This window comes from Oncorhynchus clarkii, chromosome 20 (genome assembly GCF_045791955.1).
Source record: "Oncorhynchus clarkii lewisi isolate Uvic-CL-2024 chromosome 20, UVic_Ocla_1.0, whole genome shotgun sequence".
NCBI lineage: Eukaryota > Metazoa > Chordata > Actinopteri > Salmoniformes > Salmonidae > Oncorhynchus > Oncorhynchus clarkii.
The window spans coordinates 30,318,281-30,341,532 of NC_092166.1; the positions used below are offsets into that span (position 1 = coordinate 30,318,281).

Genomic DNA, 23,252 nt, shown 5'->3' on the forward strand with positions numbered 1-23,252 from the left:
ACAGCCTGGACCCATAGACTAGAGGTAACATAGTTGGTGTGAAATCCAAGACACTAAAATTAGTATGATATGTTACGTTTGGTACGGTTAAATAAGACAGATTGTTACTTAAGGCAAACACGTAAGTAGGGTGGTTGGTTGGGTTGGCGTAGAATGAGAACATCTAGCAACCCAAAGGTTGCGAGTTTGAATCTCATCACAGACAACTTTAGTATTTGAGCTAATTAGCAACTTTTCAACTACTTTTTAGCTGCTTTGCAACTACTTAGCATGTTAGCTAACCCTTCCCCTAACCTTAACCCGAGACTTAAACCTAACTCCTAAACTTAACCCTAACCTTAACCCCTAGTCTAGCTAACGTTAGCCAGCTAGCTAACGTTAGCCACCTAGCTAGAATTCATAACATGTCATACGTTTTCAAAATCCGTAACATATATGTTTTCAAAATTCGTAACATATAATATGAAATGGGTGTTGAACATCCACAAATTAATATATACTATATGAAACGTAACCTATCATACTAAATGGAGTGTTTCAGTTTTACATACAGGTGTTGTAGAGACAAATCTCCAATTTGCCTTTGCTCTTAAAAGGCCACTGAACACGCCAATTCATCTCCCAGTGTCTGGTGGAAAGCAGAATGAACCATATTTTCTCGGGGACTTTGCCTGTGCTTAGCTCCATTCTGCTTATTTATTATCCTGTATAACTCACCAGTCCTTAATGATTACAATATTTCAGTATTCGTGGTGTGTTCCCTGACCGATTCCATGTTTGGTTAGTGATGTTTGTCCCCCATGAGAAACTGTAGACGCGCGTGGAAGCCTATTTTCTTCCTCAAAATCCCCTGAAAGAATCTAAGATAACTCAAGAAATCTGTATTTATGTAAAATATACACGGAGTCATGATGCAGTAGGTGAGTTTAATAAAGACACGATGTTGATGAGCAGCGTACAGAAAGAGAGAGAACAATATTACCTAATGACTGATGTCAACTGAGGGATAAATAAAGCGGGAGTAATCACAGTGTAAATGATGACCAGGTGTGCTTAATGATTGGGAGCAGGTGTGCATAATAATTGTTGCCAGGGCTGATGGTTAGTAGAACCGCGACTTCGAGCGCCTGCGGGAGGGAGCATGAGTCGGCGTGACAATTTATTTTTACATTTTTGCGGAGGATGTTTTAGTTGAGCAATTTTACATCTAACTAAGGTGTTTGGTGCAGTATTTCTCAAGTAAAAAAAATGCACAACGTGTTATCTTATGTAAACAAAGTCGTAGCTGCTTGGCAGGACTGTATATGCTATTGGATAGAGAGCAATCACCGCAGCTGTTCACCGCATGTTAGTGGACAAATCAAAACCCAACGGTCATTTACCCGTTGTGACGCAGAGGATGTTCCAAATTCCATTTTAGAAGAGACTGACTTTACACTGTGTAGTCAATTTTGACACTAGAATAACTGCTTCTGACTAATATGGATGCCACATAGACATTGTTCAAAAGTTTCTTTTTAAAGGCAGTCTCTTTAAGGGTCTCACTGAATAGGCCTAGTAGCTTTTTATGTGGTTCAGGGTGGATTAAACTGATTGCCCCCACATTATATAATTCTAGCTACTTTTTCTGAGTAGTCCATGTAGAGTGTGGATTTGGGAAAACTTTAGTAACATGAGACTGATTTAGACATCTGCCTTTTGTGTCCACACTGTGGCCTAGGACATACGTTGCCTTCAGAAAGTATTCATACCCCATGACTTATTCCACATTTTGTTGTGTAACAGCCTGAATTAAATATATTAAGTATGTATTTTTCTCCCCCCATCTACACACTATACCACATTATCACAAAGTGAAACTATGATTTTTAGAAATGTTTGCTAATTTATTGAAAATGAAATACTGAAATATCTCATTTATATAAGTATTCACACCCCTGAGTCAATACTTTGTATAAGCACCTTTGGCAGCGATTAGAGCTGTGAGTCTTTCTTGGTAAGTCTCCAAGAGCTTTCTACACCTGGATTGAGCAACATTTTCCCATTATTATTTTCAAAATTCTTCAAGCTCTGTCAAATTGGTTATTGATCATTGCTAGACAACCATTTTCAGGTCCTGCCATGTATTTTCAATTAGATTTACGTCAAAACTGTAACTCAGCCACTCAGGAACATTCACTTTCTTCTTGGTAAGCAACTCAAGTGTAGATTTGGCCTTGTGGTTTAGGTTATTGTCCTGCTGAAAGGTGAATTCATCTCCCAGTGTCTGGTGGAAAGAAAAATTAACCATATATTCCTCGGGGAAAATTGCCTGTGCTTAGCTCCATTCTGTTTATTTATTATCCTGTATAACTCCCCAGTCCTTAACGATTACAAGCATTACAAGCATAGCCATAACATAACATGATGCAGCCACCACTATGCTTGAAAATATGGTGAGTGGTACTCAGGGATGTGTTGAATTGGATTTGCCCCAAACATAACACTTTGTATTCAGGACAAAAAGGGAATTGCTTTGCCACATTTTTTGCAGTATTACTTTAGAGCCTTGTTGAAAACAGGATGCATGTTTGTATTCTGTACAGGCTTCCTTCTTTTCACAATGCCAATTAGTTTAGTATGGTGGAGTAACTACAATGTTGTTGATCCATGTTCAGTTTTCCCCTATCACAGCCATTAAAGTCTAACTGTTTTAAAGTCACCATCTGCCTCATGGTGAAATCCTTGAGCGGTTTCCTTCCTCTCCGGAAACTGGGTTAGGAAGGACGCCTGTATCTTTGTAGTGACTGGGTGTATTTATACACTATAGAAAGTGTAATGAATAACTTCCCAAGTGAGCCAGACTAAAAATATAATAAAAGCAACAATACAGCACACAGCAGTAGCTTTAAATAAATGTCATCTCATCTCCTACATGGAGTTGGTTTTGAACACCTGTGCCTTTCTTTTTTGGAGGGGTAAGATTTTATCAAATGTTTTGAAACAATACAAACATCAACTACATCACACCTGCCCAGACCAACATGTTATCACCCTCAGCATCACTCTCCGGCAACATGGCCTCCAACTGCACTATTTTGCTTCTTGCCGTCGACATGACTGCCATTATGCTGTTGAATTTGTCAAATTTGTCTCTTGTATAATTAATTATATCCATTAGTTAACACTGGATTAAGTGTACATTTTCATTTACTGTAATTTCGTTAGCTATGTTCCAACATTCCCTCCATCTTGTGCCAACATCAGTTCCTTTTAAGTCTTGGTTCCAATAGTTAATTTTTTTCTAAATGATTGTCAGTTGGGTAGGCTCTCTGCAAGGTTTTATATAGCTTACCTATCATATGAATATCCTTGTCTGACTCAAATAGGATTCCCTCAAGATTGCTCTGATTTAAAAAAAAAAGATTCCAAATTTAAATTCCGTGATATATAAAACTTTTAAATGTTCATGTACCAAAATTGCTTTCTAATGCTGTCATGGAAATAAATGTATTTCCTATAACAAAGTCATTTACGGTTTCTATGCCTTTTAGTTTTTCCATGTGGACCAATTTATTGGTGAATTCTGAAAAGCTATCCAAGGATTGTTTTTTTAGGGAGTGATATTGTTTCTTGTAGAATATGCTACATTTTCTCCCATGTTGTTTATTTTTCTTAACTATGAAGAGGTTAATGTTCTTAGCTTTGTCCTTTGAAAATAGATACATGAAAAGATTCTGGGGATGACCAGGCACATCTTCCTCTTAAGCGCATTTAACTATATAAGGCAAGTAAAAGCCTCAGCGAGTTGATACAATTCCAAGTCTGGAAGGTTAAAACCACCATCAAGGAAGACTTTTGTTTATATTCTATGAGACTTATTTACCCATATAAAGTCTGTTGTGACCCAGTATACCTTCTGGGTAATTGGTATTACCTAGAATACATACTAAATCTTTGGGACCCATGCCATTCTGAAGAGGTCTATCTAGAACCTAAAAGGGTACTTTGGCTGTCCCCATATGAGAAACCTTTGAAGAACCCTGTTTGGTTCCAGGAAAAACCCTTTTGGGTTCAATGTAGAACCCTTTCCACAGATGGTTCTAAATTGACCCCAAAGGGTTCTACCTGGAATCAAAAAGAGTTCTCCTATGGGGACTGCCAAAGAACCCTTTGGAAACCCTTTTTTCCAAGAGTGTACTTGTTAGATGTACTGTATGATAAGACTGTTCCATTTAATAAGGTCTGCTTTCATATTGTTGAGTAATGGGATAAAGTTAACTTTATATATTTTGTTGTAGTTCACTTACAGATAACATATGTGCATTTCTAATACTTTCTGTAACCCTTTCCTATTACTCACTGGCTTTACAGGACAGATTCTTTTCTATCTATGTCAGCTTTCAATTTTGCAATATCTACTTTCCAATTGACTCTAAGCATAAACAAAAATATTTCTTCCAGTCATTTTCAAAGAGAGAACAGGTAAATTATTTTTCATCGAAATTAACACAGCAATTATATCCAGTTATTGTAATACTGTAACACATTTTACTGTACTATGTACTCTAGATAAATGAATGTTTAGGCACATCGTTTATAATAATCATCATCAGATTAACAGTTGTCAAAACGTTGTCAAAGGCTGGTTTGTGTCAGTCAACCATTTTTAAAATCTGAGTCTGTATCTAAACTGGATGTCTCTGGTTGGATGCATGGACCCAAAGCCCCAGCGCTTGGTGTCAATATCAGGTATTTTTTCATCTGGGTTCTTGAGCTCAAAGTCAAAGTATGTGAGCATGAGGAAGACAAACTGCTTCAGCTCATTGGTGGCGAAGAAGCGTCCTGGGCACATAGTGATCCCAGCACCCCACGGCATGTTGTAGTATTTAATTTTTTTCCCACCTTTGTAAAAGTCCGTCTTTTTACCCCCCTCTGCTGTCAGGAAGCGATCATACTTGTAGGTGAGTGGGTCCGGGTGGACCTCTGGGTCCATCTGGACGGCAGTGTAAGGAAACAGGGCTACTCTGTCTCCTTCTCTGATGCGGTACTCGTTTCCATCTGCCATCTTGAGGGACATGTCCTGGAGCACGGCCCTGGTGAGGACGGGGGCGGAGGTGAGGCGGAGGGTCTCCTCCACGGCGCTGTCCAGGATGGGCGTCTTTTGCAGCATGTCCTGGGTCAGGTTGATGAAAGGGCCTTCGTGTTTCACCTCCTGGCCCGTCTCCTTCAGCACCTCCTCCACTTCCCCCTGCACGGCCCTCATGGCGTCTGGGTGCTTCATGAGGTAGAAGAGCAGCCAGAAGGCAGCAGGGCCTGTGTTGCCCTGTGAGGCCCAAAGGAGAAGAAACATATACCTGTCCTGCATGAAGTCTTCCATGCCGTGCTCCTCCCTCTCCTGCTGCTGATCGCGCACCCAGACACTGATGTTCTCCTTGGTCTTCACCTTCTGCACTGACAGCATGTTCCAGAACAGCCTCTTCAGCCTCTCCGCCTCACTCTTCTCCCCTGGAGGCAGGACCCCATAGGCCAGATTGGGGAAGAGCTGGTCATACTTACGGAACTCAAGGAAGAGCTCCTGGGACTCCACTCTGTCGACCTCTCTGGCTTTCTCTATGCTTTCTGTGGATTTTGGTGTCTCATTACCGAACAGAGCCAGGTAACCTGCCCTGAAGACAATGTTGTAGCTGTAGTTGAACAGACCGTCCTCATTCCAGGGCATATGGTTATTATCCCCCGTCCCTACACTGTGCAGCATCAGATTCTGTAGGTTGCTCATCATAGCCTGTGTCATGACCACTAAACCGTCCCCCATCAGGTGCTTGTTGCTGGACATCTGAGGAAACCTGTGGTCGGAGTGGTAACCAAACACTTTCTGCACCAGATGTTTTGCAAACTTGCTGAAGTCCAGTTTGGTGCGGGCCTCCTTCACAATCGTCCCGAAGGACCGAGGGTCCATAAGGAATGTGAAGTAGAATCCTCCCAGCTGCACGGTGAAAATATCCCCATGCTTCCCCTTCATCCTCTCCAGGAACTTTGCTGTGTCCCTGCGGAACTCAAGGACATGGCCCAGCCAGGGGATGGGGCCCCGGTCCAGGGGGGGTTCCCCGGGTCGACGCTGCCTGAAAGCCCCCAGGAGGTAGAAGCCCCCCAAGACAGAGGCTAGCAGAGCCAGAAGGATCAGCAGCAGAAATCCCATGGTCCTTTCTTCTTCGTTCTCACACAGACAATCTGAGCCCCGGCTAGAATGTATTTTTATTTTTATGGCGTGATGAACCTATGACACCCCTGCCAGCAGTTAATGACTAACTCGATTGCACAATAACCAGAAACCACCCACAAATGGTACAGAACAGTCTGGTGTTTCCAATTTAAACAAAGGTTAATACGTATAAAGGTCAGACAAATTCATATAATGAATTGCATATTATAGGAAGTGCAACGTATTTTGTCATTTACCGTCTGTATGTTTCATAATCTGGAGAAAACAACCCAGAACAGAGTGCGATGGAGAGGAATCGTTGATGGACTTTACTCCCAAAGTAGAAACAGTAGCAAAGTAGAAAAGTAGCTTCACAGTACATTCCGATCTCTATTTTGGGTGTGATGAATGTAAAAGTATAGTATGTTATTTTTTTCTCTCAACAATGCTAGGCCTAGAATTACATCATTTGGTGGCTATGTGTGGATTAGACATAGCCACCAAAATATGTAATTCTAGCTACCCCCCCCCCCCCTGAGCAGTCCATGTAGTGTGCATTTGAAAGCACCTTTAGTAACCTCAGACCGATTTCAACATTTCCCCTTTGTGTCCACAAGATGGCCTACGACATTTGTAGGAGTACACATCACCCTTTTATGTGCACAGTAGCATTGCATACCACAAAGCTTCCTTCTATTTGGCTTACTAGTTTAGCTTTTGGGGAGCTGCTGAATCTTGGGCATGCTTCAACCCCAAATAACCACAGACAGTCTCTACGAAAGCATTGAATTGACGTCTGTGCCCAGTTGAGATACACTAACTATATTGACAATAATACCTATTTCAGACAGAAAATGTGGTATAGTATGTGATTTTTGAATGACGACCACATCTCTGTACCCCAAACATCTGTAAGGCTCCTTAATCAAGAAGTGAATTTCTAGCACAGATTTAACCACAAAGTCCAGAGAGGTTTACCAATGCCTAACAAACATAACAAATAAAAAGTGAGTATGGTGAAGTTATTAATTAGGCTTTGGATGGTGTATACAAAGATACAGGCGTCATTCCTAACTCAGTTGCCTAGTTACAGTTTTGAGATACAGTGGGGAGAACAAGTATTTGATACACTGCCGATTTTGCAGGTTTTCCTACTTACAAAGCATGTAAATGCAAATTAATTACTTAAAAATCATACAATGTGATTTTCTGGATTTTTGATTCCGTCTCTCACAGTTGAAGTGTACCTATGATAAAAATTACAGACCTCTACATGCTTTGTAAGACGGAAAACCTGCAAAATCGGCAGTGTATCAAATACTTGTTCTCCCCACTGTATATCTGCTTGAAAATCTATGGCAAGACTTGAACATGTCTGTCTAGCAATGATCAACAACCAACTTGACAGATCTTGAAGCATTTTTTAAATGTATTAATCACATTAAATAAATAATAATCTTCCGAAATTACTTTGGCAAAGCAACCAAATAACTATGGCTTTACAATTATGTTTTATTTAGTCAAATATTACATCTGTTTGGATTTCTTGCAGTCTATAAATTATTTTTTTGTAATTAATGTTCTCATTAGTTTAAAAAAAATGTTTTTAAAAACGTTTCCATTTTGACATTACAGAGTATGTTGTGTAGATTGTTGAGAAAAAAAGACAATGATATCCATTTTAACCCCACTTTGTAATTCAACAAAAAGTGGAAAAAGTCAGGGGTTGTCAATACTTTCTAAAGATACTTTACATGGCTTGTTCCACGAAAAGAGTGCCTTTTGCGTCCCTTTGATATGTTAAGTAGAAATTGTGCACCAAAATTGAATTTTAAAAGCCTGTTACAGTACATAAAGTACCTTTAATATAGACCACATTGAGAATTCAATAAATCTGTTTTTTAATATGAATAGACTTGCTAAAGTGCCAAATTTCCACATGTTCCTCGGTGCACCCTCTGTTACTTCTAGGAAGATTTTGACCCACTTAACCCGCAAAACGTTTATTTTTATTTTTTATGTAATCATCATTTTAAATCCCTAGTTATTTTGTTGTATTGACAAAGTCATTTCAGAATATTATTATTTATTTCATGTGATTAGTGAATAATTTACGTCTTTCGCTCATTTTAAGTTCAACCCTGTTACATGAACTGAACTCTGTTTAACATTGTGAAATTATTTCTTTAAATATTTTTTTTTGTCAAATAGTAGTGTAAAAGCTGCTGAGTTGGTTTCTACTCTTTTTGACAAATTTCTGGTGTTTTGTGGTGGAAACTAAGTGGGTCTAGCTTAACATGTCAACCTTGTTATCTATCGATCAACCTAACATAGCAGGCGTAAAAGACGCCTGAGCGGCATTTCTTTCTTTCTGGTCCTGACGAGAAAAAAATACTGTCGGGGGAGGTTCTCTTCTGCACTGTTGAACCAATCCAGTAAATGTGGAGGAGGAGTTAAGATGGAGTGTCACCATGTTAATGTTGAAAAAAGGGAGTCGCATCACAGGCTCTCTTTCTATTTCCCCTGAAAACCAGATGCATGAGGCTGCCCAAAGACAAGCAAAAAAAAATATTAAAGGCCCAGTGCAGTTAAAAACATGATTTCCCTGTGTTTTATATATATTTCCACACTATGAGGTTGGAATAAGACCCGATACCTGTATTTTGTTTACAGGGTCTAAAAATGCAGGCTTCATTTCTAGAACTCAAGGTGGGATTTAATATACCATGTTTTCTTACCCCCTACCCCTTTCAGATATACAAAAACACAGATTTAAAAAAAGTTGGGATGGTAAAGAAAAGTGGGATTTTTGTCTGTGTATGAAAGGGGTATAACACTTATACCACATCCAAGGCTTTATAAGGATATTTTATTACATTTGGCAGGAGGAAAAACACAAAGATTAAATGCTTGACATTACAATGTTACAAAAACAGCAATGATTATTATAGTACACATTTTTGGCACAATCATAGACAGTCCTTGAGGGTCAGAATATGAGTGAACCAGACTAAAAAGATAATAAAATCAAGAATACAGTACACACAGTAGTTTTAACTACATGTAAATTCATCTCCTACATGGAATTGGTTTTGAACATCTGTGTGTTTCTTTTTTTGTTCTTGTAAGATTTTATGATAATTTTTTTTAAATGATCAAGTCATTTACGGTTTCAATGCCTGAAATTTTCCATGTGGATCAATTTATCTGTGAATTCAGAAAAGCTACCAAGGATTGTGTTTTTAGGGAGTGATATTGTTTCTTGTAGAATACGTCTCCTACACGTCTCCTACATGTTTCTAATACTATCTGCAAACCATTTCCTCATGACTCATCACTCAAAAATATTATATAGTACCTGATTTCAATTTTAAAATGTAATATTTCCAGCTGACTCTAAGCATAAACATTCCAGATATTTTCAAAGACAGTGAAAGTAGATGAAAGTAGATGAAACAAAACAATTATAAGCAGTTATTTTAATACTGTACAACTTGTTGTGGTACTAGGTACTCTAGACACTTTTGTTTTTAGGCACAAGATAGTTTATAATAAACCAAATCAGATTAACAGCTCATGAGATGGAAGTTTACACTCAGTGTTGACAAAGGCTGGTTTGTCAGTCACTCATTTTTAAAACCTGAGTCTGTATCTAAACTGGATGTCTCTGGTTGGCTGCATAGACCCAAACCCCCAGCGCTTGGTGTCAATATCAGGTATCTTTTCATCTGGGTTCTTGAGCTCAAAGTCAAAGTATGTGAGCATGAGGAAGACAAACTGCTTCAGCTCATTGGTGGCGAAGAAGCGTCCTGGGCACATAGTGATCCCAGCACCCCACGGCATGTTGTAGTATTTAATTTTTTTCCCACCTTTGTAAAAGTCCGTCTTTTTACCCCCCTCTGCTGTCAGGAAGCGATCATACTTGTAGGTGAGTGGGTCCGGGTGGACCTCTGGGTCCATCTGGACAGCAGTGTAAGGAAACAGGGCTACTCTGTCTCCTTCTCTGATGCGGTACTCGCTTCCGTCGGCCATCTTGAGGGACATGTCCTGGAGCACGGCCCTGGTGAGGACAGGGGCTGTGGTGAGGCGGAGTGTCTCCTCCACGGCACTGTCCAGGATGGGCGTCTTTTGCAGCATGTCCCGGGTTAGATCGATAAAGGGGCCTTCATGCTTCACCTCCTGGCCTGTCTCCTTCAGCACCTCCTCCACCTCCTTCTTCACAGCCCCCATTGCATCTGGGTGCTTCATGAGGTAGAGAAGGAGCCAGAAGGCAGCAGGGCCTGTGTTGCCCTGTGAGGCCCAGAGGAGAAGCAACATGTACCTGTCCTGCATGAAGTCCTCCATGCCGTGCTCCTCCCTCTCCTGCTGCTGCTCACGCACCCAGACACTGATGTTCTCCTTGGTCTTCACCTTCTGCACTGAGAGCATTTTCCAGAACAGCCTCTTCAGCCTCTCCGCCTCTCTCTTCTCCCATGGAGGCAGGACCCCATAGGCCAGATTGGGGAAGAGCTGGTCATACTTACGGAACTCAAGGAAGAGCTCCTGGGACTCCACTCTGTCGACCTCTCTGGCTTTCTCCATGCTCTTTGTGGATTTTGGTGTCTCATTACCGAACAGAGCCAGGTAACCTGCCCTGAAGACAATGTTGTAGCTGTAGTTGAACAGACCGTCCTCATTCCAGGGCATATGGTTATTATCCCCGTCCCTACACTGTGCAGCATCAGATTCTGTAGGTTGCTCATCATAGCCTGTGTCATGACCACTAAACCGTCCCCCATCAGGTGCTTGTTGCTGGACATCTGAGGAAACCTGTGGTCGGAGTGGTAACCAAACACTTTCTGAACCAGCTTTTGTGCAAACTTGCTGAAGTCCAGTTTGGTGCGGGCCTCCTTCACAATCGTCCCGAAGGACCGAGGGTCCATAAGGAATGTGAAGTAGAATCCTCCCAGCTGCACAGTGAAAATATCCCCATGCTTCCTCTTCATCCTCTCCAGGAACTTTGCTGTGTCCCTGCGGAACTCAAGGACGTGGCCCAGCCAGGGAATGGGGCCCCGGTCCAGGGGGGGTTCCCCTGGTCGACACCACCTGAAGGCCCCCAGGAGGTAGAGTCCCCCTAAGACAGAGGCTAGCAGAGCCAGAAGGATCGGCAGCAGAAAGCCCATTGTCCTTTCCTCTTCGTTCTTTCAGAGCACATCTGTGCCCCAGCTTAAGTGTATTTTGTGTTTTCGATACCCATGACTCATGCTCCTCCCCCTCCTTTCACAGTGAGAGTGCCATTAGTATTCTAAGCACTAGGACACAGCAATGTTCTCGCAATGAAATGAAACGTGTCTAGTATATTAATATCAAGGAAAAGCATTGTTTATACATAGCTCTGCCTCAAGTATATGCATTTAGATGGCTCAGGGCCAGGACCATGCAGGTTTCAGCTGGTTTCAGTCAGGAGACTACAGAGAGATTTTGTGATAGGAAAACTTAATAGATCACATGTGTAGAGAGAACCTCTCTCAGATTTGTAATAGTGTTGCATTTTGGGCCTTTATTCTGTTTCATACCATAAAGAGCGGTGGAGAAAGCCCCAAAACAAGATCATTGTGAATAGAGGTAAGATTGAAGAAGACATGCACATACATGTACATACCCAAGATATACCCAAGTCCTCCTGAATCCCTAACAAGACATGCTTGCAAAAACAAAACAATAACCCCAAAATGGTCATGCCATCTATTTGCAACTATTTAAAGCCTTTGATGAAATATGCTGATTTTATGGATAGAGGCATACAACTATAATGGCCATGCTCCTTTAAACCATCCATCATTCATATAGACTTTTGTTGTTTCTATGTTTGTTCAGTGTGACTAGTAGTGACTTTTCGTAGCAGGTTTGGAGAGAATTTTAGCTAACTCTTTTCCTAACCTTAACCTAATTCTCCTAACCAGCTACATGAATTATTCTAACCTGCTATATACGTTTTCCTAACCTGCTACATTAATTATTCTAACCTGCTGCGTAAGATCTCCTAACCTGCTACAAAAAAGTCACTTCTGGTCTTAGTTGTACACTACCTAATCAGAACCATGTTTCTCAACCTACAACTGTCGTACCATTCAAACCTTGTTGTGTAGGCTACAGTTCTCCACATCTGTTGTTGTTTTACTCTCCCTTTGTATTCTCTTTCGACCTTGTTCCCACACAACGTTCAAAAGAAAACCACACCGACATTCTGAGCGATGTGTAACTTGAGTCACTGACAAAACACAACAGCCTCTCGGGCAACTAACCCCCCCACCCCTCCTCCTAAAATCAACAGGAATTCAGCAAAGAAAGAAATGTCTGCTTTCACCTTTTGTCTCAGGGATTATGGAACAGTATGAGCTTGGTTGTGAATCCTTTGGCCGTTCCCATCTGATTATTGAAAACTGTCATAATTCTTCAGCAAGTGTTTCAGTGTTTGGTCTGTGCCTTTTTCTCTAAGCTGGGAAATGTTAATTATGCATTTTCAAGTCCCACCAGTTACATTTTATTTTGGACAGCCATTCCCTGACAAATAATGGGGGAATATTTCCAGGCACTACATACTGCTGCTCTTTTTGCTCTTCATAGCTCACTCTGATCTGCAAAACCACCATTTGGGATCAATCTCTCTCTTGACTATGTCTTCAGCAACACATTTGTTTTCTTCAGCTTGATAACCTTGAAATGCTCATTGTAGACAGTTATAGACACTGCAGAACCTGTGTCAAGCTCAATTTTGAGGATTGTGCCTTTGTTTTCTGGTGCCACCCATGTTATGCTACTGCTGGGAGAAGTCACTGGTCTTGTCCGAATACCCATACCTGCGTTTTAAATAGTAGGCCATTTGAGTATGCGAAAACATTATGTTTAATAATATGCAACATTTCAAAAATCGAGTATACTTAAATGCCCAGATGTCATACTAATTTTGGCACACTTTTCCACAATGCATTGGAAGATGTGGACTTCGAGTGACAGACCCTAGATCTCTTGAAGTAGCTAAACAACAAAACTAAGGCTCCTTAATTGGGAAGATGCACAAAGTTTCTGCAGTGTTGTTCAAATGTAGGCTAAGTCGTTTTTGTTCTTCTTAAAATTAGCACCGGTATTGGGTCGTAGGCCACATTTTTGAAAACAGAAGTATTTTAAATGTATTTTAATCTAAAATTAGATGTCTGTTTTCTCACTGAAAAGTGTTTCTTGTCCTGTAGACCTTCGTAAGAGCTTTTACTACACCATCGTATGACTTCTGAATGTGTCGGCGCCAGGAACTCGGGATGTGGCTGCGTTTTTGATGTCATGTTAAACAGGCGTTTTGAGTTGAACACATGGATTGATTTAATATTGTAGGCTAGGCTACAAATGTCATTATTTAATTTATAGATCTAGAAATAGCAGTCATTTTGTTCTTGTTCCCAATGTTCAGTGCTTTAGTTTATTACGTTAATGTCCAGCGGTTCTGAATTTTCAATGTACACACAGCAAAAGAAATGAGGATGCAAGTATGGGTATTCGGACACGACCAGTGACTTCTCCCAGCAGTAGCATAATAAGGGCGGCACCAGAAAACAAAGGCACACCCCTCAAAATGGAGCTTACCCTGAGCCCGCCTGCCGACCTGTACCTTTGCACCACCTCTGGATTATTGACCTCTGCCTACCCTGACCCTGAGCCTGCCTGCCGTCTGGTGCCATTCAGACTTTTTGCTATACATACCACGGTCTTACAAAATAGATTGGCTATCCTAGCGGATGGGGGGGCAGAGTGTTGCCACTGTTTCACCCTTTAATGGGGATCCAACTTACACTAATGGATATGATGGTACCTGCTTCCCTCGAAATGACCCTGATCCCTATGAACCTTCCTTTTCCCTGGATTGTTATTATTAAATGACCTTTTCAGAGTTTCATGCAGACCACCCTTTTCTGTGTAAAATGCCAATTTCTCTGAAACCAAAAGGTTTTCAATTCTGTCTGACAACTCTCAGACTATCTGAGCAGCTAACCGATCGCTGCAGCTGTACATAGTCCATCGGTAAATAGCCCACCCAATTTACCTACCTCATCCCCATAATGTTTTTATTTCTTTACTTTTCTGCTCTTTTGCACACCAGTATCTCTACCTGCACATGACTATCTGATCATTTATCACTCCAGTGTTAATCTGCTAAATTGTAATTATTTGCCTACCTCCTCATGCCTTTTGCACACAATGTACAGTGGGGCAAAAAAGTATTTAGTCAGCCACCAATTGTGCAAGTTCTCCCACTTAAAAAGATGAGAAAGGCCTGTAATTTTCATCATAGGTACACTTCAACTATGACAGACAAAATGAGAAAAAAATTCCAGAAAATCACATTGTAGTATTTTTAATGAATTTATTTGCAAATGATGGTGGAAAAGAAGTATTTGGTCAATAACAAAAGTTTATCTCAATACTTTGTTATATACCCTTTGTTGGCAATGACAGAGGTCAAACGTTTTCTGTAAGTCTTCACAAGGTTTTCACACACTGTTGCTGGTATTTTTGCCCATTCCTCCATGCAGATCTCCTCTAGAGCAGTGATGTTTTGGGGCTGTTTCTGGGCAACACGGACTTTCAACTCCCTCCAAAGATTTTCTATGGGGTTGAGATCTGGAGACTGGCTAGGCCACTCCAGGACCTTGAAATGCTTCTTACGAAGCTTTGGGGCGGTGTTTTTTTGGATCATTGTCATGCTGAAAGACCCAGCCACGTTTCATCTTCAATGCCCTTGCTGATGGAAGGAGGTTTCCACTCAAAATCTTACGATACATGGCCCCATTCATTTTTTCCTTTACACGGATCAGTCATCCTGGTCTCTTTGCAGAAAAACAGCCCCAAAGCATGATGTTTCCACCCCCATGCTTCACAGTAGGTATGATGTTCTTTGAATGCAACTCAGCATTCTTTGTCCTCCAAACACAACGAGTTGAGTTTTTACCAAAAAGTTATATTTTGGTTTCATCTGACCATATGACATTCTCCCAATCTTCTTCTGGATCATCCAAATGCTCTCTAGCAAACTTCAGACGGGCCTGGACATGTACTGGCTTAAGCAGGGGGACACGTCTGGCACTGCAGGATTTGAGTCCCTGGCGGCATAGGGTGTTACTGATGGTAGGCTTTGTTACTTTGGTCCCAGCTCTCTGCAGGTCATTCACTAGGTCCCCCCGTGTGGTTCTGGGATTTTTGCTCACTGTTCTTGTGATCATTTTGACCCCACGGGGTGAGATCTTGCGTGGAGCCCAAGATCGAGGGAGATTATCAGTGGTCTTGCAGTGGTCTTGCATTTCCTAATAATTGCTCCCGCCTGGTGCAGGTCTACAATTTTGTTTCTGGTGTCCTTTGACAGTTCTTTGGTCTTGGCCATAGTGGAGTTTGGAGTGTGACTGTTTGAGGTTGTGGACAGGTGTCTTTTATACTGATAACAAGTTCAAACAGGTGCCATTAATACAGGTAACGAGTGGTGGACAGAGGAGCCTCTTAAAGAAGAAGTTACAGGTCTGTGAGAGCCAGAAATCTTGCTTGTTTGTAGTTGACCAAATACTTATTTTCCACCATAATTTGCAAATAAATTCATTAAAAATCCTACAATGTGATTTTCTGGATTTTTTTTCTCATTTTGTCTGTCATAGTTGAAGTGTACCTATGATTAAAATGACAGGCCTCTCTCATCTTTTTAAGTGGGAGAACTTGCACAATTGGTGGCTGACGACTCTACTTCACCCAAAGAAAACCGTAACAACATGTTTGATGTAGCAATGTAAGTTGATTTTTGTATTATGAATAATAAAAAATAAAAAAACATGACAAGTATCATAACAACATGGTCAAAGTTGAATGTATCTTGTTCCATCCCAGCAATGGGGATATTAAAATTGAATGCCTTTCACACAACATATCGCAATGAATTAGTTATATGTGGCTTAAAAAAATGAGTTTTTTTTTACCCTCTACACATTTCAGATATACAAAAAATATTTTATTGAAATGCAGGCATGGTCAATTAGTGGGATTTTGGTCTGTGTATGAAAGGGATATAAGTAAGTAGCTTTTGGGCTAGATTCAATCTGTAGTGCTGGAAGATCCGTGTTAAAATGTAAAGGGTTATTTACGATTTAGCCGACATTTGCATCGTTTGCCGGTGAATGCAGTCTCCGGGAATGCCAGAATTTTGCCTTTAAATTTCAATCCCGCTATTGTGCTGATCTTCCACCCCCTGGATTCAACAGCCTGGTTTCATAAAGTAGATGTAACATAGTAAACGTAAATCCGCTGAATCAATCTAGGGTGCGTTCGTAAATTCACTTTGGCTATCTACTCCGATTTCAGAGCACTCTCATCTGAATGTGCCAGAGCGCAGAATGACTGTTGAATTTACGAACACTCAACACCTGTTGAATATGGCCGGTGTCAGTAAACATTGGCAAAAAAGCATAATTAAATTGTTGCCTGCAGCACAACTCCAGTCACCAACGCTCTGGATAACATGAAAACAGCCTAACCAGCTCTGCTAGGGTGAGTAAAATGGGAGGTGTTCTCTTATTTGTGTCTGGAAGTAGCTAGCAAGCTAGCCAATGTTAGATTGGGTGCTTGAATGCCGTTGTGAGGTCAGAACTCTCTGAACAACCCTACTCCTCGGCCAGAGCGTTAGCGAAACACTATGAATTTACTAATGGTCAATCTGACAACGCTCTGAATTTACGAGCACACTGAGCACACTCTGGCACCCAAGACTGAATTTACATACACACCCTTAGGCCTTACAGTACATTAATATCTCTATTTTGGGTGTGATAAAAGTAAAAATATAGTTTAAATTATTTTATGTCAGTGATAAAGATCTAATGATTAGAATAGTGTTTATGATAAGCTGTTCTATTTCATCTGAGCATTTAATTGGCCTGTAAAGGTAAACTCTTTAAGGCACGTGTCAAACACATTCCATGGAGGGCAGAGTCTCTGCGGGTTTTCGCGCCACCCTTGTACTTGATTGCTGAATTAAGGCCACTAATTAGTAAGGAACTCCCCTCACCTGGTTGTCTAGGTCTTAATTGAAAGGAAAAAAACAAAGACCCCGCAGACACTGCCCTCCGTGGAACGAGTTTGACATCCCTGCTTTCGTGAAATTAGTTTGTCATCCCTGCTTTAAGTTATACTATGTTTCATCTAAAAGATACGAGTATTGTGAAATACTGTCTGCTATCCTTCTAAAGGGCAACTAACTCTAGGCCATCGACATCAACTTTCAGCTGGTGCACAAGAATAAACAATTCATGATGCATTGATGGATGTTCTGGATATTTGTTAATACCGTCTCTAATACCACCATGTCAGAGGATTTGATGTGGCGTTGAAATGTAGACACAGGAAAAGTAAGAGTCTAAATATTTTGGATCTAAAAACAGTAATTTGGGAAATGTTGAAAACACACCCTTCAAGTTTACATGTAACTACAGTGTACATATTATGGGCTCATTTGGATGTGTGAAAGTTCATGGGCTTGATTACTGTAGGGCAGCTACTACAGTACTAAGCACATACTATCCCTTATCTTGTCACTGAGGAGCCTAGAAACATTTTTTTTTAAATTATCTGTGTACTACAGGATAACGGTGTTAACTTCTCTTGCCTCATGCCGCCCCCATCTGGCCAATAATAGTGGTATGAGTTTGTTTAATATACCGCCACTGACCTTTAGTCAGTGGGCATTCCGAGTCTTTCCTTCAAAATGCTTAAAAGTTGGTCTAGAAACATGAATCTTTTTCAAATATCCAATGCAAAGCCCAAAAGGTAGGCTACCATTATGACAGATCGTGAAGCGCACGTTCAAAAACATTTTTACCTGACCAAATTATTAGATGACAGGTTTTTTTTTACACATTGGACTAGATTGATGTGCTTTTCTCACAATTTATTGTTTCTGCAGTGTGGATTCACTGTAAGTGAGTAATAGCAGTATGCAAATAAGGGAGCCAAATGAATGGCTCTTTCACTGATGCGATTCAGTTCCCCACACCAAAAAGAGCCGTTCGTTCGCAAACGACCCATCACTACTGACCATACATTCTTCTTGACAAAGGGGTCACAGTAAAATGGTTCATGTTGTTTACCTATTGGCAGTCTTCTAGGGGGTATTTTTAAGTAGTCCAATCTGTCTGAGTCGACTTATCAATGATTGTGTCCTGTCGTGGCAGGAATTAGAGTGGGAAGTTTGATTGGTCAAAGTTGTTTCCTGTTTAATGGGGAAACAAATTAAAATGTTTACTTTAATACACATAAGTGAATTTGTCCCAATACTTTAGTTCCCCTAAAATTGGGGGACTATGTACAAAAAGTGCTGTAATTTCTAAACGGTTCACCCGATATGTATGATATGCACTTTAACCTCATATTCATTTTAATCATTTCAGTTTTCCCCACAATTGTCGGTGTCCAAATACTTTTGGAGCTCACTGAATATGTTATCGTCAAGAAGAATAAACAACTTTCCTGTATGATGTATTATGCATTAGAGTAGACTTAATTCTGGGGTAAAAAAAAGTTTCTGAAATTCTAAAATCCAGTATTAAATGTGCTATTCTAGCAAAGCAAACCTGCTTTTGAGTAAGCACTATGATAAAGTCAGCATTTAGTCTGTAGTTCTTAGGCATTCCTCCATTTCCTGGTATTTGTCATAATATTTTCCTATTCTTATTCCCCTGTTTAAAGCAGCAAAGTAGCCTATTAGTATCATTTATGTAAAATCATAACTGAGATTTAAATGGAAACACTATAGCATGCAACTCACAGATATTACAGCATATGTTGAACTGATGTTGTTTTTTTTGCCATCTTGTACACTTTGTAGCCTTTTACTGCTGAGGTAGACTACCATCCCACCCGCATCAGGCTGACGCCATGTCACACCTCTGTGTTACGCACCAGGTTGCCAGGGAACTCAAGTCAGCTGAGCTGGTCAGCCAAGGAAAAGGAAAAGCTGAGGAAAAGCCTACATCCTGGACTTCCTCAACGTGTGTTAGTGCGTCACTGACCATGCGACCACTTACACTATCACTTTGACGACTACCATCAATCCAATTCCTATCACTGTGTGTGAGTGTGCCTGTCTGTCGTGAGTGTGGAATAAAGCACGGTCGGTACAGCTGTCTCCTAAATGGTCATTATCCGCGTTCTAACAGAGGCGTTGGGACAGTTGTACCTATATATTAAACCAGCACCTCTATCGGAGTCCACCGCCAGTTGGTGGCTCTCTTTTTCATCAGGCCTAGTGTCAATCTCATATCTGGTTGTAATTTTGGCCCTATATCCCTTAAAGCCACTCTAAATCTTCTTGCAAACATCTGAGTTAATCTGAATTAACATTTTAGTTAGGTTTGAACTCAATAGACTTCACTCATATAGAGGCTCATGAAATGTTACTTAATTAACCTCTATATACCTATTCATAGGCTATAGCCTATCTATATAGACCTCTAATCGTAAAGATTATTTAGGGATAGGAAACAGCCTAGAAATAGATATTTCAGAAAATTATAGCATGAAATCAAATCAAATTTTATTTGTCACATGCTTCATAGACAACAGGTATAGACTAACAATGAAATGCTTACTGTTAATGAACCAAGTGTGTCTGTCTGTTAGTCAGTTCCATCTATGTAGAATATATAGGTCTAGTATAGATAGGTGAGTTGTATGAAATAATCAGATTCATGAAAATCCATTCATATCATGAGATCCGAATCGACTGTACATTCCGTTCGGTCCTTGCTAGCAGATATCATTTGGACATTCAACTCTGACATTACTGAAGATGACATTTAAAATGGTTAAGGTTAGTTAAGGGTCATGGTTAAAGTTAGAGTTTAGGGTATGGACATCCCAAGGATCCCTTATAGCACTAACCATTTATGTTCCAGCAAACAGTGCATGCCCATAGAGATAGTTAGAAGACTCATATTTATATCTGTGCCATTATAGCACCTGTGACAGCATGCGGAGCTCCATTGAGTCTAGAATCCATAGGAATCCCCACCCAATTGATGACTTTGACTACTTCGACATGGTGGAAGCATGGTGAAAGCCCTTAATGGGTCTGCCCCTGGTATAACAGACTTTTGGCCACTCCTTATTCCAGTCTGCTGCTCCCACATGCTTCAAGAGAGCTAAGGTAACTGAGCTAAATGACTACCGTCCCGTTGCACTCACTTCCGTAATCATGAAGTGCTTTGAGAGATTAGTCAAGGACCATATCACCTCCACCCTAGACCCACTCCAATTTGCTTACCGCCCCAATACATCCACGGACGACTCAATCCCAATCACACTGCAAACTGCCCTAACCCATCTGGACAAGAGGAATACCTATGTAAGAATGCTGTTCATTGACTGCAGCTCAGCATTTAACACCATAGTACCCTCCAAACTCGTCATTAAGCTCGAGACCCTGGGTCTCGACCCCGCCCTGTGCAACTGGGTCCTGGACTTCCTGATGGGCCGCCCCCAGGTGGTGAGGGTAGGTAACAACATCTCCACCCCACTGATCCTCAACACTGGGGCCCCACAAGGGTACGTTCTCAGCCCTCTCCTGTACTCCCAGTTCACCAATGACTGCGTGGCCATGCACGCCTCCAACTCAATCATCAAGTTTGCAGACGACACTACAGTGGTAGGCTTGATTACCAACAACAACGAGACGGCCTACAGGAAGGAGGTGAGGGCCCTCGGAGTGTGGTGTCAGGAAAATAACCTCACACTCAATGTCAACAAAACAAAGGAGATGATCGTGGACTTTAGGAAACAGCAGAGGGAACAGCCCCCTATCCACATCGATGGGACAGTAGTGGAGAAGGTGGAAAGTTTTAAGTTCCTCGGCGTACACATCACGGACAAACTGAAATGTTCCACCCACACAGACAGCGTGGTGAAGAAGGCACAGCAGCGCCTCTTCAACCTCAGGAGGCTGAAGAAATGTGGCTTGTCACCAAGAACACTCACCAACTTTTACAGATGCACAATCGAGAGCATCCTGTCGGGCTGTATCCCCGCCTGGTACGGCAACTGCTCCGCCCACAACCGCAAGGCTCTCCAGAGGTTAGTGAGGTCTGCACAATGCATCACCGGGGGCAAACCACCTGCCCTCCAGGACATCTACACCACCCGATGTCACAGGAAGGCCAAAAAGATCATCAAGGACAACAACCACCCGGGGTGAACAGACACGGCCTGTTCACCCCGGTATCATCCAGAAGGCGAGGTCAGTACAGGTGCATCAAAGTGGGGACCAAGAGACTGAAAAACAGCTTCTATCTCAAGGCCATCAGACTGTTAAACAGCCATCACTAACATTGAGTGGCTGCTGCAAACATACTGACTCAAATCCAGCCACTTTAATAATGGAAAAATTGATGTAATAAATGTATCACTAGCCACTTTAAATAATGCCACTTTATATACTGTTTACATACCCTACATTACTCATCTCATATGTATATACTGTACTCTATACCATCTACTGCATCTTGCATATGCTGTTCGGCCATCACTCATTCATATATTTTTATGTACATATTCTTATTCATTCCTTTACAATTGTTAGGTTAGATTACTTGTTAGATATGGTCGGAACTAGAAGCGCAAGCATTTCGCTACACGCGCATTAACATCTGCTAACCATGTGTACGTGACAAATAATTTTATTTTATAAGAATTGTTAAATTGCTACAATCTCCAATATATTTTCTAATGTAAAGATGACGTCAAGGTTTCACTGTACTTTCCAATACAACCCCATGTCACTGATATTTGAACTTATACTCATGGTGAATAACATCTTTCTAGATTTATGCTATAAAGTAACTCTCTGTAATTCTCCAAATTTTTCTGATTTCAGCCAAGATGTCTGCAGTTGAATATGATAAAGGAGAGTTAAAATGTATGCGAAAGGCAAAGGAGAATCCTTTTGTTGCAATTAGTGATTAGTATACAACACACACGCACACACACACAGACACACACACACACACACACATATCCATCATAGATTAGTTCTCATGCACCTCTATGATTACATCACCGAATGAAAGCAAGATATGAACCTGCACATAATATGAAGGTTTGCAGAGACAATCTTTTGACATTTATCCAAAGACACCCTAAAATGGTGCCCCATGTTAAAGTGTACTTAATGTGACAAAAAAACAAAATTCCTTCTGAGGCAGCAGAAGTGTATTAAATATACTGTTGTACACTATACACAGTCAACATTTGTTGTTATTTTGTACTGTTGTATTGATGTTGATATTGACTGTATGTCTTCAAGTGTCATTGTCCTATAGGCCCAGTTGTCCTTTATATTCTGTACTCTACTTTGTCTGTTGTTGTTTTTTGCATTTCAAGGAATGGCAGGATTCTTTACCACCGTGGGCTACAGACTGTTCAAGTTGAAGATCTGTGGATGCATGACGATGTCAGTGCACCTTAAAGACATGGGTGTAATGGCTCAAGGATTTGTGATGGGAGCTATGACCATTGGTATGTACAGTTTTACATGACATTGGACCCCGTTGACACATGGGGGTTGTTTGAGGAAGCAAGATCAATGAGTTAGCCAGCTGTCCCGGAAAATCTGAGATAACTTGATGTTTTTAAGAAATATAGACATGAAATTGGCATATAATTAGCATATAATTATCTCTTGTGGACAGACAAATGTAACTGGAATTGAAGCATTTGCCAAACATTTGTCAACAGACGGTGGGATACGACAACTAACGACGAACTTTGCTCTGGTGCACAAATTTTCCACCACTGATCATTTGGACAAATCACAATTTTACAGGGCACATTTGGCACATAGACTTGCCTAGAACTTGGAAAGAGAGGAGGGTGGAGCTACCGCCTTGCTTCCGCTCCTTGTTCTAGTATCTTTTCTAACACGTTTCCTCCCAGAACTTAATCGAGCACCTGACGCATTTACGCAACATTTTAGTTCTGGATTTCCGAGATGAGGTATAATTGACTCGACATCCTA

General features: G+C 40.9%; 1 protein-coding gene and 1 pseudogene across 1 annotated transcript; both read right to left on the bottom strand.

Moving 5' to 3' along the window:
• Window positions 1-912: 912 nt before the first annotated feature.
• Window positions 913-6,237, bottom strand: LOC139376180 (5-beta-cholestane-3-alpha,7-alpha-diol 12-alpha-hydroxylase-like). Its single transcript, XM_071118459.1, has one exon. The coding sequence runs from the start codon at window positions 6,176-6,178 to the stop codon at window positions 4,649-4,651; it is 1,530 nt and encodes a 509-aa protein (XP_070974560.1). The 5' UTR covers window positions 6,179-6,237; the 3' UTR covers window positions 913-4,648.
• Window positions 6,238-9,040: 2,803 nt separating this feature from the next.
• LOC139376181 (5-beta-cholestane-3-alpha,7-alpha-diol 12-alpha-hydroxylase-like) lies at window positions 9,041-11,347 on the bottom strand (annotated as a pseudogene).
• Window positions 11,348-23,252: the final 11,905 nt, after the last annotated feature.

Excerpts from the sequence above, each read along its gene's own strand:
- LOC139376180 (XM_071118459.1), bottom strand. The coding sequence starts at position 6,178 with ATGGGATTTCTGCTGCTGATCCTTCTGGCTCTGCTAGCCTCTGTCTTG.